General features: G+C 39.4%; 1 protein-coding gene across 2 annotated transcripts in view; it reads left to right on the forward strand.

The window, feature by feature from the left end:
* A1CF (APOBEC1 complementation factor) overlaps window positions 1-17,512 on the forward strand; it is a 62,260-nt gene that overhangs the window by 17,020 nt on the left and 27,728 nt on the right. For both annotated transcript variants that reach the window (XM_004369896.2, XM_004369897.2), the window contains exons 2-4: window positions 2,974-3,108; window positions 4,948-5,078; window positions 10,287-10,525. In XM_004369896.2, coding sequence (XP_004369953.1) covers window positions 2,974-3,108; window positions 4,948-5,078; window positions 10,287-10,525 — 505 coding nt within the window. The remainder of the gene's footprint in view (window positions 1-2,973; window positions 3,109-4,947; window positions 5,079-10,286; window positions 10,526-17,512) is intronic.

Consider the following 17,512-nt stretch of genomic DNA (forward strand, 5'->3'; position numbering starts at 1 on the left):
ACTGTTTAATGAGAGACTATTTGTTCTGTAAACCCTTACTTAAAGTAAGATAAAAAAAATATTAAAAAAAGATAAAAAAATAAATAAATATGGCTCTCTGTAAGCAATAGATGTGATATATGTTCTCCTAAAAGTTTTGTGTAATCAAATTATTGAAAATTGGCAAAAAAATTTAACTGCAACAGAGAATTTGCTATTTAATGGCATGATAGATATTTTCATAAAGAAGTATTTTAATAGATATATTTGTTGAAATGACCTGGCTTCCATATATCAAGACAGCAAAAGTTACTTAACTTGTCCATACCTCAGTTTCTTCTTCTGAAAAATGGGGACAATAATAGTCCTTAACCCATGACATTGCTGGGCAGGTAAGAACAGTGTCTGTCACACTGTTGTTAGGTGCCATTGAGTAGATAGATTTTCAACTCATAGTGACCCCAGGTGACAGAGTAGAACTTTCCCATAGGGTACTCTGGACTGTAATCTTTACCAAAAGGAACCCTGGTGTCACAGCGGTTTAAGCACTCAGCCACTAACCAAAAGGTTAGCAGTTTGAACCCGCCAACTGCTCTACAGGAGAAAGATGTGGCAGTCTGCTCCTGTAAAGATTACAGCCTTAGAACCTCGATGGGACAGTTCTATTCTGTCCTACAGGGTCACTATCAGTTAGAAGCTACTCAATGGCAATTTTTTTTGTTGTTGTTAATCTTTATGGGAGCAGATCACCAGGTCTTTTTTCTGCAGAGCAGATGGGTGGGTTCAAACCACCAACCTTTCAGTTATCAGCCGAGCACTTAACCATTTGTACCACCAGGGCTCCTTCTGCTATATAGACATCTGTTAGGAAAGAAAGAGAGAGAAAGAGAAAGGGGGGAGGAAGGAAAGCGAAGGAGACAGAGACAGAGAGAAAGGAAGGAGGGAGGGAGGGAGAGAGAGAGGAAGGAAGGAACGAAGGAAAGAAGGAGCAAGCCTGTAAAGTGCCTGAAAACGTCAAACTTATATTTTTAGGAAATTCTTGGTTGAGATATAGATCACTAAATTCTTAGGTTTTTTTTTCCCCCCTATAAATATAAAACATTTCATTTCTCATATATCTCACTGATACCAAACATTTGTTACTGGGTAATCCTGCACAAATACAGAGTAAGAAAAAAGAAATACAAGAACTCTCGAAGCAAAAATTTAAGTATTTTATGTAACATGAAAATCACCCAGTTCTTTGAAGCAAAAAGTTGTTAAAGTAAGGTAGAACACTCACCTGACATCTTTTTTTTTTTTAATTTAAAGCAAAATGGCATAAATCATTAGGAATAAAAAAGTAAGTCATGACAACAGCCATCATTTAAATACTATGACCCAAAGAGCCTTTATGCAACACCGTAAATAACATTATTGCAAAAGACTCAAATTGATATTCTCTATATAAAGATTTCACAGTGATACTCTGTATTGGTCCACCTTGGTTTTAAACAACTGCTGTATGAAGTATTGTCATTAAACAAATAAGGTAATCATAAAAATACATGTAGAAAAATATATGGAAAAGCAGACTAAAACATTTAACACTAACTACTTCTAAGGATGAAAGAAAGGCCTGGCAATCTACTTCTGATTATTAGCCAGTGAAAACCCTATGGATCACAATTGTCTGATGACATTGTGCGTGGGGTCACCGTAAGTCGGGGGAGGGTTCAATGGCAGCTAACAACAACGACAACTTCTAAGGATGCACAGGGTGATGCATTGGGGAATTTCTTTTTTCACATTTTTCTATTATGTTCTTTCCAAAAACATATATCATTTTATAGTATAAAACTTTCTAAAGTTTTAGTTATAGATGTTAGTAATGAATACTGACCTCTGGTCCCCTTATATTTTCCTTTCTTCAGAAATCCCAACAAAATGCAATGACAAAAGAGCTCCAGCTGTGCTTAAGTGGAGAATAACTGGCTTACTTTCCCAAGCAAAATTCACTATTTCAGATCAGTCATGGTAGATTAAGCCTGTACTTCACTTTGGGGCCCCTGAAGTTACTTTTGGGTCTTTAATCTCTAGGCAAACAAACATAGCACTGTAAAGATGCACCAGTGCTATTTCTCTGCCCAAAAGACCATTAAATTTACCCAGGGTTTATCAAGACAAAGGAAAAAATAAAAGAAAAGAAGTTAATTCCATTTGGACTGAGAACAGCATTGTCCCCACATGGAGATTCAACATTAGTAAATACCACTCACTCTCTTGTCAGCTTTGGAAACAGATTTAAGTTCCTCACTAGCTACCCCCAAAATTAGCCTGTCCATTCCTTTAAATGTTAATCCTCATAACATTTCTATTTAGGGGACCCCTCATTGCCGTGCTTGGCATATGGAACAACCTAAATCCAGGAAAGCAAGGAGGGAATGCATGACTATTGAATATATACCATGTCCAAGGGCTGTGCCATGAATATTTTATGCATTATCTCCTTTAATCAAAAGCTGATATTATCCCCATTTTGTATATGAGAAAACTGAGGTTTGGAGCAGTTAAGACATCTGCCCGAGGTCCATAGCTAATGAGTGCTGCAGTCAAGCAATACAGCTCCAGCACCCTTACCACCACACCATGCAGCATTCACATTAAATCAGAGCCCTTGACTGAAATTATAGTCAGATCCTTCAATGATCAAACTTTGTGTGACTTTGCCTGACAACAGAAAAAAAGAATAACCCCTTACATCTGTCCAATAATTTATAAGTTTTCATAATCCTCATCTCAAGCAAGTCTCTGAGGCACAAAAAAATGGTATTAAAACACACATTAAAGAGACTTTAATTTTTATCTTCACCAGTCAACTACTGTTACTTGTCAATGGTAATTACGTTCCTTATTATGAAAATATTTTGAAAAAATAAGCTAGGAAATCAAATTAAAGATTCTATCATTTTCTTCTCTCCCTTTACACACTCACACCCCACTCTGGATTTGCAGGAAAACGGACAAAGAAAATATGGTGGCCCTCCACCTGATTGGGATGCTGCACCCCCAGAAAGGGGCTGTGAAATTTTTATTGGAAAACTTCCCCGAGATCTTTTTGAGGATGAACTTATACCATTATGTGAAAAGGTGAGTCCAAAATTTAATATAATTTTTCTTATCATTCAAGGGAAAAATACTACTCTGTCTTCACTTTGCTTGTATCTCATCCTCCTTAGTTATTGATAGGTTCTTTCCAATTGTCATTCTTCAGTCATGGACAACATTAAGACCTTTCTAGACATTTATGATTGTCCCCTTATTATTACTGCCTTTATTCAACTCTTTGTCCTGTTACTGACAGCTTCAACTGCCAACGCTAATGACTTTCAGATCTGTACCTCATTCTCCCATCTCTCTGCTAGCACAGCCATCCCACTGTAAACTCAACATGCTTACCAATCTAGAAAAACACTACAATCTCTCTAAATTCTGATATTGCTCCAACTTGACATTTTTATATGGTTTCATCAAAGTCAACACTGTCACATAAAAAGAATGTGTATGTTCATCATGGCTCAGATACGTGCCTAGATGCATTCTGATCCAGAATGAAATTTTCTTCTACAAATCTGGATTTCTCTTCTGCCTAAATGTCTCAACAAGATTGAGAATTTAGTTTCTCAAAGTCATTATATACTTACTAAGGAAGAAATTTCCTCAGTTTTAATTCCAAATGACATTTTATTACTAAACTCAAAATAAAAGGAAGAATACAATGTTAAAATTTATTCTTAATAATTTACCAAGTGGGTTTTAGAAACAACTACATGCCCCCTGGAAAATTTAGTAAAAGTAAGAAGTTATCTATTTTTCCCCCTTAAATACCAAATCAAGTGTGTGAGTACATGCATGTATGTGTGTATATCAGCCTCAGATTCAGAACTGCTCCCAATTTTATCTATACAATCCCACTTGGCCTATGGACAAATTATGAAGATTTAATCCTGTAAGAATCTTACTTACTGAACCTGAAGCACAGAGAAGAAACATGCTTGAACTCTTTCCCAATAAGTCCAGAAGAAATAGGTGTCCATCACTGAATACCTTAGGATAGGGTGAAATGGGGCTGAACCAAAGAGTAAACAACCATTAAGGTAATGGCATATGTTTAATGATACCTCTTCTCCCTGCACATGTCCCTGACATCTTTTTGGGCCACCCCTTCTTGTAGCAGTCAGCTACAATAAATTGGGCTGGGAGAAGGGAGTGGTATATGGTCCAGCAGAGCAGCAGTAGCCAGGGGGACAGAGTAAGTGCCTTCGTACAGTGGAGGGCCTGGGCTTGTTTCAGGTATGAAAACTAGTATTTATCTTCAAGCCTACAGATTGAGAAAATTAAGAGGCTCCCCAGTCATCTTCTGTAGCACATTTTCTATGCTTATTTTGATGTCATGTTGGGGAAAAAAACAGCTGAAAAGTTCATTTAGCAAGGTTCCAAAGGAGTGTTCATTATCTTGGTTTTAAACATCAGTGGTAGAGCATAACCAAGTAAGAATAAAAATTTGAGGACTGCAGAGACCTAAGTTTAGAGGGCAAGAAAAAAAATCTATCAAGAAATTATACTTCTGATGGTAAATGTGTTTTTCAGGTCCCTTAAACTTTGCATGAATCCCCAGATAATTGTATGACAAAAGGTTGTTTGTGCTGTCAAAAATCTATTCTGTTAACTCAGGCTGAAATGCCACTTGTATAAACTGTCTTTATTAAACTTGACTTTACCCATGAGTCAGGTAACTGACCTGAACCCAGCATGAAAATATGCAAATCATTCTATATGGGTTGCAAATGCTAAATACTGGTAGGAGGCAGACTTTAGAAAACTCTGTGTGTATGTGTGTGCGTGCACGTGTGTGCATGCACTCACACATATGTTTGCTTGAAAGTAAAACTGTGCAAATATGAATTTTCTCTTTTCTGTTACTTATAGATTGGTAAAATTTATGAAATGAGAATGATGATGGATTTTAATGGCAACAATAGAGGATATGCTTTTGTAACATTCTCAAATAAACAGGAAGCCAAGAATGCAATCAAGCAACTTAATAATTATGAAATTAGGTAAGATCCATCTCTTCTACATTAAAAGTGAATCAGATAATGCAAATGTATCTATTTTTCTGTCACGCTTATCTAATATAGTGCATGCAAAAGCAGCCAAGTCAGAAAGAAGATAGGCTAGTTTTTTTCCTTTGTAAAAATCAATTTAAATATTATTTAATATCAACAGTATATGAGGTGCCAAACTAAGTTCTGTGAACTGTTCAAGGAAACAAAATGTATTCATTTATCTATTTCATAATATGTGCTGAGTACTTTTCAAAATATAGCAATATATCAAGGTACCATTTATCCTCATAGTAAACAAATGAATAAAAAGATTATTTTCAAAAGTATGAAAAAATACAACGAGGATATGGAATGAAGTTGTGTGAGGAGGTGACTGCTCTAACTTGATGGAATTAAGAAAGTACTCTCTGGGGAACAGAAACTTGATCTCAGACTAGAGTGAAAAGAAAGAGTCGCCATGACAGTCACACTTGCGGGAAGGTTACTCTAGAAAAAGAAAACAGCAAGCGCAAAGGACTCAAAGAGAGAACAAGCTTGATGTGTTGGAGGGACACAAAGAAGGCCAATGCAGCTAGAACAGAGTGAACAGAGAGGAGGGTTGAAGGCAGTGAAGTTGCAGAGTCTTCTATGCCATGATAAAGAGCTCAGATTTTATACTAATAAAAGGGGAAATCATAAGAAGTTTTTAATTAGATTTATGCTTTATAAAACATTGCTATGGCCTCGGGGTGGAGAATGGACTACAGCAGGCTAAGAATTGAAAGATGGAAACCAGTTAGAAATAGTCTGGATCTAGACAAGGGATGATGGTGGTTGGAGTAGGGGGTTAGTGATAAAGGTGGTGGAAAGGGGTCAGATTTGGGGTATATTTTGGAGATTGAGTGGACAAGACTTGCTGAGTATTGGATGTGGAACAAGAGAGAAAGAAAAGATTCAGGGAAGACACCTAGAATTTTGGCCCAAATACCTGTGGATATAATATGTCATTAAGAGATGGAAAAGACTGGCAAATAGCAGAAAACACATGAAGAGCTCTGTATGGGGCATTTTACATTTGAGATTCATATTAGACATCTCATGGGAGATATTTCGGAAGTGGTTGTTTGTATAATTCTGTAGTTAGGAGAGAGGTCACGACTGGAATAAAAATATGTGAATCAGTCAGATATAGATAGTATTTAAAACCATGGCACTAGAGGAGGGTGCCAAGACATAAGTGACCCTGTGTAATCAATAGCCAATTTTTATAAATTGGAAATAGGGCTAGCTACATGAAATTTTCTGAGTTCTAAAACCTTCCTTGGAGAGGTAACGATCATAAATCAGGAAGCCCTGTGCCACCTGGGAGAAAGATTAGTGCAGCAGTTAAAAAGCAGTAGCTTTGGAGTCCCAGCAAGTAACTTAACCTCTCTGAGTCTCAGTTTCCTCCTCTGTAAAATGGGGATAATAATACCCACTACAAAGGTATTTATTGTGGAGACAGAATATTTTAAAATGCTTAACCCAGTGTTGGGAATGGTTGAGCTCTTATATATTAGCATATTACATCAATTCTAAGATGCATTTGTTTACATCCATTTCCTTTTCAGAAATAGAAACGCATTTTAAAATTGATGGTGTCCTAAAATTTGAGGGAGTAGATTTCCTGTCATTATTTTTTCTCCCACTTCCTACAGGCTCAAAATAAGCCAAAAATCATCCTCATAATTTTTTAAATCAATCAACTACTGGGTCATTATTCTTCAACCCCTTAGCCAAGGAAGATCAATTGAATTTGACAACTACTAGCGAGTGACCTAAGGGGTCCCTGGGTGGCTCAAACAGCTAAACGCTCAACTACTAGCTGAAAGGTTGGTGGTTTGAACCCACCCGGAGGTGTCTCAGAAGACAGTCCTGAAGACCTGCTTCCAAAAGGTCATACTTTGAAAACCCTATGGAGCAGTTCTACACTGCACATGCGGGGTGATCATGAATTGGAACCGACTCAGCAACAACTAACAACAGTGGCCTAGGCATTCATTCCCAAGGTAGATTCTGGAGCAGGGCAGACTCCTGGGGGAATGTAAAGAAAGCTCCTTGCTCACACATGCCTCTATGGGCCCAGAAGAGCTTTGTGTGGTATGTGGAGGATTTTTTTGGAGTGTGGAAACCCTGGCGACGTAGTGGTTAAGTGCTACGGCTGCTAACCATAAGGGTTGGCATTTCAAATCCACCAGGTGCTCCTTGGAAATCGTACCGGGCAGTTCTACTCTGTCCTGTAGGGTCGCTATGAGTTGGAATTGACTCGACGGCAACAAGTTTGGTTTTTTTGGTTTTTGGAAGACCTAAGATCTAGCCCAGGATCCTTTGAACTAACCTTTAACCTCTTTGAGCAGCACTTTTATCGTTAGCACCTCATCCAAAAAAGGTGTTCAGAGCATCCATCATATAAAATAATATATATTAGAGTGCTCTGATGGAGCCCTGGTGGTACAGTGGTTAAGAAGTTGGCTGCTAAACAAAATGTCAGCAGTTCGAATCCACCAGGCTCTCCTTGTGAAACCCTATGGGGCGGTTCTATTCTGTCCTACAGGGTCACTATGAGTCGGAATCAACTCGATGGCAATGGTTAATGGGTTAAAGTGTTTTGAAAAGGGAATTTTAATAGGATTTGCTGTATCGGCTTAACACATTGTTACCCACTGGGGCCTATCTACACTGCTTGAAAATATAGGGGTATGAATAAGGAATACAATTCATTCTCCAGGGTGACTGATAAGTAATAGTTCCCTCTGAGTCTCAGTTTCTTCATCTATAAAATAGAGATTCAAATATACCTACCTCACAAGGATTCTCTGAAAAATAAATGAGATAAAGCTCAGGGCCTGACACACATAGGTGCTCTATGAATGTTTGCTGATGGTGATGGTGGTGGTGATACAGGGGGAGGAGGAAAGAAGGAAGAGGAGAAATATGACACAGAATTTGGGAAAAGAAAGTTATTGACCAAGATCCCAGTCAAAGTTCAGGTTGGATGCCAGGAGAAAGGTGAAGGCACAGAGTGACTTTAAAAATTACAGGGTATGGCTACCGGAATATGAAGTAGCAGAACAGAGACACCAGAGTCAACCTCACTTCCACTCTGCCATGGGCAATCCTTCTGGAATAAGACCCTTCCTTGCAGAGAAGAAAATAACTTTCAATTTGCATTTAGCCACCACTTCTCCGGGGATAGAGAGTCAACATAGGGCACTTAATCTGGAAAAGACCCACAACTGCCATATCATCCTCATCATCAAACATTTACCAAGCATCACCTAAATGCCTGGCTTCTAGAGATATTGAAGTCATGCCAGTTTTTTAAGGGATGGCTCTTTGTCTTTAAATAATGCTGGGTAAGGTGCCTGATAAACCACAAAATTTAAAAATAGGATACGGAAACTCTAGTTTTCCCTTGGTGTTAGGTAATACCTGGCTGGCCCCCAAACTCTCAAAAATCATATTAATTTCTAAATTATATTTTTTTACGTGAAGTTAAAAAAAATTAAAAGATCACTTTATTCACCCTTCCCTCCCCATGCTAACCCCCGAAAAACACACTTTCATAGAGCAATATTCACCTCTTATGGATCTGATACGTGGTTCTTAGTTCTTCAGCAAATCACAGGAGACACCTAGGAAAGTGACCCATTCCTAGTCAAAAACGCGTGTCACACAACTAAGAGTCACTACTTCCAAGGAAATCAGACAAACTCCAAGTCACCTGGCTGACAGCTTTTATTCATGATGAATAAATAGTTTTTGGTAAGGACAGGTTATCCATTTTTAATAACTGTTTTATTACAAAAGTCACATCAGCCTAATATACAGCACATAGAAAAGATCAAACAGCGCAAAGTAATAAAAGTTGAAAACCATTCCCCCATGATCACATTTTCCAAAGATAACCACTCTGTTGACTTTTTAGTATTTCTCTTTCCAGACTTTTCTATACAAATAATCCAAATTACCTTCTCACACATTTATTTCACAACTTTTTTATCAACCTAGCAACATATTATGAATTATTTTTATACCAATAAACATCCCTCTACATTGCTATTTTGAATGACTGCACAGCATTCTATGATATAAATGCCCATCTTTTGTTTACCAGTGATTCTCAAACAGGAGAGAGCATTGAGAAAGGTGAGAGTCATTTTTGGATGACCTGGAGGGTGGCTCTTGGCATTTAGTGGACAAGGGTCAGAGATGATAAACATCCTACAGTACACAATGAGGAAATGCCCAAAGCCAATATCACCTCAGTTGAGATTCATTAAATCAGTTGTTTACTGTAGAATGTATTTCTCTCATTTCCAGTTTGAAGGCTATTATAAATAACACAGTAAAGAACATCCTCGTTCACTCATCTCTATTTCCTGAAGACACATTCATAGAAGAGGCATCATTTGATCAAAGGTTATGTACACTTAAGACTTTTAATACATTTTGCCAAACATCCTCCAGAAAATTTTAATCAATCTATAGTCTGCCAGTGAAAGCATACTACAACATGTTAATAAGCAACACTGCACAGGGGAAGAAACTGCCCAGGCCTGTTTTATACCTTAAAAACCTACATAACCTTAAGCAAGTCACTTAATTTCTTGGCGTCTCAGGTTTCTTCATCTGTAAAATGGCAACAATACCCACTCTGCCCATCTCACAAGCTCCTTGTGTTGATCAAGTAAAACAAGGTATAAAAATCTGTTCAAGTGTAAGGGACTGTTTTTTAAAGCAATCATATCAACACAGCTTCTCTTTATCTGGCAAAGAAAAGGGGCAGCAGGCATTGCAAATGCAAACGCCTGGAGAGACCGGGCATGAGTAAAATGGGCCAAGCCGAAAGGCAATGATGCTTGGCCTCAGTATCGGGGATGCATTAAGGAGGGGGGAATTGAAGATAACTTGTAAATTCCCATCTAAAGACACTACATGTTACTTAGTTTCCAATAATTTTTTTCCTGTAAAAATATAGCACTAATTGACAGATTTTCCATTAGAAAACACAACTCCAAAGAAAACACAACTCTCCAAAACAATGTTTTAAGCACGATGAAGACCAAACATCCCACATTTGCAAGCCATGTTTGTCCAAGACCATATATTTTCTACCTCTGTCTTAAATCTTAATCACACAAGGATTCTCATCTATCAAAATGCCTACTCTTTTTGCAGAAATGGGCGTCTCTTAGGGGTTTGTGCCAGCGTGGACAACTGCCGATTGTTTGTTGGGGGAATCCCGAAAACCAAAAAAAGAGAAGAAATACTATCAGAGATGAAAAAGGTCACTGAAGGAGTTGTCGACGTCATTGTCTACCCAAGTGCCGCAGATAAAACCAAAAACAGGGGCTTCGCTTTTGTGGAGTATGAGAGTCATCGGGCAGCCGCCATGGCGCGGAGGAAACTGCTACCAGGTTTGCAACCCCTCCTCAGAGATGAGCCATCTCTACCCCATCCTGCCTGCCTCAGGCTGGTGTGCGTATTAGCAAAGAAAACAAACACTTGTTTTGTTTTGTTTTTGCCTTACATCTTTGTTTATGTCATATTTTAATCTCGTTGTCCTTATCCGTTTCACAATAGATTCAATTCCCTGACGTTTTCACAGACTCGGTTCTGAAAAATATTCATTCTGTACATTGAAGCTAATTTACATTAGCACTGGAGCATTACATTACTTTAACATTACCTTAAAGCACTGGAGAAGCCCAGTACTTTAGGGGATAGAAACTTTACAAGGGATCCTGAAAGTGAAGAATCTTCTTTAAATTATGCCAGTAATTTTTGTATATAGATTTTGTTATTCGGCTTATTTGAAATAGGTCACATCATCTATTACAATGAAGAAATAGTAAACCTTCAAGTGATAAATTATCTCAATGACTATTAAATAATATACTTTTATTATGACTCCCTAAACTGAGACCAAACCCACTGCCGGTGAGTCAATTCAGATTCATAACGACCCGTAGAACACAGTGGAACTGTCCCATAGTGTTTCCAAGGCTGTAATCTTTATGGAAGCAGACTGCCACATCTTTCTCCTCCAGAGCAGCTGGTGGATTCAAACTGCCAACCTCTTGCTTAGCAGCTGAGTGCTTAACCACTTTGCCACCAAGGCTCTTTATGACTCTAGTATCTAATAATTTCTGTCTAATTTGGAGGAATAGAAACAATAGCTCTCCTGAGAAAAGAACCTTTGTTAAGTGCCACACCCAGAGGATAGGTCCCACTTGGGCAGTAACCATCAATTTCTGAGTCTGAAAGATTCCAGCAAGACACTGCCTCAGTCAGTCTCAGATCGACTTAGAAAAAAAATTATTTTAAAGTTCTTGGCTCATTCTAAAATATTCACTAAAACTTACACAAAGTATTTGTATTCTTAGAGCTGCTGTAACAAATTGTCACGAACTTGGCAATTTAAAGCAACAGAAATTTATTCTTTCACAGTTCTGGAGGCCAGAAGTCCCAAATCAAGCTGTTGCCAGGGACATGCTTCCTCCAAAGGCTCCAGGGGAGAATCTTTGCTTGCCTCTTCCAGCTTCTAGTGGTTCCAGGCATTCCGTGGCTTGTGGCACTAAACCTCCAATCTTTGCCTCCAGCTTCACAGCGTCTACTCCTCTGTGCGTTTTCCTTTTCTCTTGGTCTAATCTCTCTCTGCCTCACTCTTAGCAGGACACTTGTAATTAGATTTAAAGCCCACCAAAGTAATCCGAGATGATCTCATCTTGAGATCCTTAAGTTAATTATACCCACAAAGACCCTTTTTCCAAATAAGATCATATTTGCATGTACCAGGTATTAGGGTTTCTACATATCTTTTTGGAGAGTGCCATCTTTTTTCAACCCATTAGAGTATTAAAATGAATTAATATTAAAACTATAAGAGAATTTCAAACAGTGATAGACTAGGCACATTGGGACCAGCTCTTCTCATGAACATTATTGGAGATCCCCACCAGAATTAAAAACAAAACACCAACAACCAAAACACCCAGATTACGTTGCCCTTACACATGTTCTTAAAAACAAAACGAATGAGTACAAGTAGGCTTAGCTCTGTAGAAATTTTCAAAATTGAGACATGGTGTCTGGGTTTGGGGGAGATTGTTTAACAATATTTTCAAGCAATTAGCTTAAAGTGAAAAATATGAACTAGCTTCAAAAAAATGCTAAATCTACTAGAGAAATGGACATTTTTAATGTTGAAACTTTTATTCACTGCTTCTTGATTCTTCACTAGCCAGTGGTCAAGTCATCTGACTCACAGGCCCATAGAATCACTAAAACTCCTCGGAAGGCATGCCCAGTCTCTCAGCCACCCAGACTTGTCATTTTGCTATCCTCTTCAACTCTTCTCTCTCCTTCAGCACCAACAATTCTGCCATTGAAAAGCCCCTGTATCCATCCTGCTCTCAGGCCACCACTGTGGTCTAAACACATATATTCTCAGCCTGAGATTATTTTTTCAAGATCTCCTAATTGTTCTCCCACCTCTACTGTCTTTTATACACCCCACATTCTGCCTAGTCCACCCTGAATATTACCACCAGATTAATGTTTCCAAAATGTCATGTCATCTTTTTGACAAATACTACAAATATTAGGAATTCAACCTGTCTGTTAATAGACTAGATGATGTCACTCACTTGCCTGTTCAAAAATATTCACTGACTCCTTTCTGCATTGGAGATAAAGACTAAATATCTGAGCCTGTCATTCAAGACTGGTCATTGATGGTCCCAATCCTTTAAAATCTTATTTGTTATCTTCTATTTCCCAATAAAAATCCTCGTTTCTATCAAGATAGACTTCTCAAGGTCCTAGACACCACCTTGCTCATTTCTATCTCCTTTATTTCTAATACTTCATTCCTTACCAGAAAGCCCCGCCCTCTCCTCTCTATTCATTCATGGCCTTCACAGCCTCACCTCAGCCACGACCTCCTTGAGAAACTGCTGCCACTATTCCAGTCAGCACTGAACATTTTTCTCCCTCTACTGAGGCAGCCATTCATCATCTATAAAAACAATATGTACAATCATTTTGGGGGTGGGGAGAATGACAACAAGAGAGGGTCCAGAATGGGCAATAGATAGTTTTCAGAAGCAGACAACCAGAGTTCCTAAAGAGGCTGAACCTCCCATAACCTTCCCTATCTTTTCAAACAACACAGCATGCTGGTCCACACAGAGGATTTCTCTCTACATGACTTGAGCTGACTAGGTGGGGCAGGGCTGAGCAGCTGGACCTCAGAAATTCTCAAACACTTACTGTACTTCCACCCAAGATCATGACTCTTCCATATGGATTTCTTGTCCTGGATCTAGCAATATAGGTGCTACCTCACTCTCCCCATCCACTACCTACCTTCGTTATGATCTGAGGAAACCTCCCTTCACCTTTGACCCTTTGAGTCGGCTCAGTTGGGTTTCATTCAGCAGAGTTGCACTCAGGATGCCTTGTCAGCAAACTAGCCAGCTGAGGCACAGTGGTGAATGAATCAGCCAGGGAAAGATGCTTCATTTCTTATGAGGCCGGAGAGTAAAAAATCTATTAACCATTTGGACCAATCTACCTATTAGAGTCTCCACTGGAGACTCAACAACAACAAAGGATTTTGGTAATAGGCAAACCTCTGGAGAGCCTAGTTTTAAAGAATGAGGAGATCTTCAAGAAGCATGATAAGCAAGGACCACAAGAAACTTTCCTTCTTAATTGATCCGGAGTTGAAGACAGAGAGAAAACTATTGTGGGAAGTGATGTAATTGCTCCCTAGCCACTCACTTGCTCTGTTAACAATGACGACTCTCTCTTAAAAAAATGCATCTTTACTGAGCTGTGTGTAGAACCACACAGTTGCATCCAATTCAGAGGCTATCAAAGAACACTCTGAAAAAAAGTTCTAACAGTTCTTGGCATTATTTTAGGTTTATATTCTGACACCCTACATCAGCGGTTCTCAACTTTAGCCTCCATCAGAATCACCTGAAGGGCTTGTTAAAACACAGATTGCTGCGCCCAAACCCGAGAGTTCATGATTTAGTAGGTCTGGGGTGGGACTGGGAAATTCGCATTTCTAACAACAACAACAAAAAAGTTGCCATCAGTTGATTCCAACTCGCAGTGACCGTATAAGACAGAGTAGAACTAACTGCTTCATAGAGTTTCCAAGGAGTGGCCGGTGGATTTGAACTGCTGACCTTCTGGTTAGCAGCCAAGCTCTTAATTTCTAACAAGTTCCCAGGAAATGTTGATTCTATTGCTCTAGAACCAGTAATCTTATCAATGATTGTCCATCCTGGGCTACTTATTAGAATCATCTGGGGAGGTTTACAAACAACACCAGTGTCCAAACACAACCTCTGACCAATTGAATCTGCTTCTCTGGGGTATAGAGTTGGATCACTAGTGCTTTAAATTCTCCAGATGATTCTACTGTGCATCTAAGTTGTGTGATCCCAGGTTAAATCAATCAGCTAATGATCTGAGTACATGGGAGGTGCATAGGAACACTTGGAGAACCACTCAGTCAGTAAACGTTCATTAAGCATCTACAGCGTACATTGCTGTCTTCTAGATGTCATGGAGAATTCCAGAAAGCATAATTCCTAACCATTGTACTCAAAGAGCACATATTCTTGAAGAAATTAGACATACAAGAAAGTAGACAAAAATATCAAGAGGAGAGTAAATTATTGAAGGCACCGTTTTAAAGTGATAAAGTCCTTTGCATGCATCACCTCCTCTTGTGTGTACAACAACCCTGTTAATTAAATACTGTTATCATCCCAAGAGCCTTGGTGGCACAGTGGTTAAGTGCAGGGCTGCTAACGGAAAGATCAGCAGTTCAAACCCACCAGCCATTCCATGGAAGAAAGATGTGGCAGTCGGCTTCCGTAAAAATTTACAGCCTTGGAAACCCTATGGGGCAGTTCTACTCTGTCCTATAGGGTCACTATGAGTCGGAATTGACTTGATGGCATACAACAACATTATCATCCCAATTTTACAGATGAGGAAATTGATGCTTATAAAGGTTATGTTTCCTACCCCAGATCATTAATCCACCAGACAGTTCACAGGGATATTTGTGGAAATCACTGCTTCCCGTAAGTCCTCTCACTTCTGTCTACCCTAGCCTGTTTTCAACTCCTGAGGCCCATAGATAGCTTACCATAGTCCCAAACTGGGAAGGCAAAAGTCAATAGGCTAGCGCTTCTCAAACTAGGCTGCATGTTAGAACTAACTGAGGAGCTTTTAAAAATCCTGATGCCCAGACCATTTACATCAGAACTGGGGCAGGTAGTGGTGGTGTCAGTGGGAACTAGTAAGTCTTTAACAACTGCTCTCCAGGGAAAATCAAAAGCCCTGATTGGTAGCATTTGCTGATTTTCATAGTATTCATACTCCTACTGTGATTGATTTCAAGCCACTAACATGACACATGATGTCAACTGGCTCACAATATTCTGAAAATCTCACATCATATTCTTTCAGGCCAATAGGAGCTGGCTCCAACACACCATTGAGTGAAATCCAGGTTTCAGGGTTTTTTAAAGCTCTGCCACGTAGTTCTAATGTAAGGTCAAGGTTGAAAACTACTGAGCTACAGATAACCAGAGCTACCTGGGAGTCTAACGAATCTTGGGATAAAACACAAATGTTATGGATTGAATAGCATCCCAAAAAAATGTATGTCAACTTGGCTAGATCATGATTCCCAGTATTATGTGATTGTCCATCATATTGTCATCTGATGTGATTTTCCTATGTGTTGTAAATCCTACCTCTATGGTGTTAATGAGGTGGGATTAGCGGCAGTTATGTTAATGAGGCAGGACTCAATGTACAAAATTAGGTTGTGTCTTAAACAAATCTCTTTTGAGATATAAAAGAGAGAAGCAAGCAGAGAGACATGGGGACCTCATACCACTAAGAACCAATAGTCAGGGGACGGACAATAGTACATTCTTTGGACCTGGGGTCCCTGCTCTGAAAAGCTCCTAGACCAGAGGAAGATTGATGAACCTTCCTCTAGAGCCAACAGAGAGAAAAAGCCTTCCACTGGAGCTGGTGCCCTGAACTCGGACTTCGAGCCTACCAGACTGTGAGAGAATAAACTTGTTTGTTAAAGCCATCGACTTGTGGTATTTCTGTTATAGCAACTATAGATAACTAAGACAACAAATAGAAAGGCTATGTAAAGAATAAGGAGCCCTGGTGGCACAGTGGTTAAGTGTTTGGCTAGTAACCAAAAGGTTAGCTGTTGAAACCCACCAGCTGCTTCACAGGAGAAAGGTATGGCATTCTGCTTCTGTAAAGACTACAGCCTTGGAAACCCTACTCTGTCCCATAAGGGTCAGAATAGACTTGATGGCAGTGGGTTTATGTAAAGACTAGAAAGGAAAAGGAAGGGAAGGGAAAGCAATGAGAAGGGAAGGAACAGGAGGGGAGAGGAGGGAAAAGGAAACTAAGGGCAGCAAAGAGAGTAACAGAAAACTAGCCTCTGAAGTGCAATGCAGAGCAAAGCAGCAAGAGCCAGCCTCTCCAGGATCAGCTGATAACTCACTAGGTTCCGTCTATTCTCCATTTGGATTTCAGAACAGCAATGTCACAGATGCTTTTATTGACTGCTTTTCTGTGTTTGATTGAAAATAATCGCTTCTCATGTGTAATAATTAAGCAACTAAACCCGTACCAGTACTGACAATTCTAGATTTTGTTTTCTCGAGCTCTTTGCTGCTTCCAGGATATCACACTGCCATCGAGTCAATTCTGACTCATAGTGACCCTATATAGGACAGAGTAGAACTGGCCCATAGGATTTCCAAGGCTATAAATCTTTATGGAAGCAGACTGCCACATCTTTCTCCCATGGAGCAGCTGGTGGGTTCAAACTGCCGACCTTTTGGTTAGTAGTTGAGCCCTTTAACCACTGAGCAACCAGGCCTCCTTCCAGGATATAGCTTGTTTCAAATGACTAATAAGAAACACACTAGATTTCCAACCAAATTTAAAACTTGAATTAACCCTAACCCCCTTTTCTCATTACCTCAGCATGGATATGGACTGTGTAAGGATACAGGGGAATCCCTAAGTGGTACAAACAGTTAACGTGCTTGGCTGCTAACTGAAAGGTTGAAGGTTCGAGCTCACTCAGAGGCACCCCAGAAGAAAGGCATGGTGATCTACTTCCAAACAATCAGCCACTGAAAACCCTGTGGAGCACAGTTCTACTCTGACACATATGGGGGTCGCCATGAGTTGGAATCAACTCAACAGACAGCAACTGAGAGTGGGAGATGGGGGAGTGATGTGTGTGCAGGTGCCAAGTCAGAGAAAACAAAGGGGGAGAGGTTGTGAAGTGAAACAGGTTTAGGCAAGCTATCCTCTCTAAATTC

Source organism: Trichechus manatus, unplaced genomic scaffold (assembly GCF_000243295.1).
Source record: "Trichechus manatus latirostris isolate Lorelei unplaced genomic scaffold, TriManLat1.0 scaffold00007, whole genome shotgun sequence".
NCBI classification, from domain to species: Eukaryota; Metazoa; Chordata; class Mammalia; order Sirenia; family Trichechidae; genus Trichechus; species Trichechus manatus.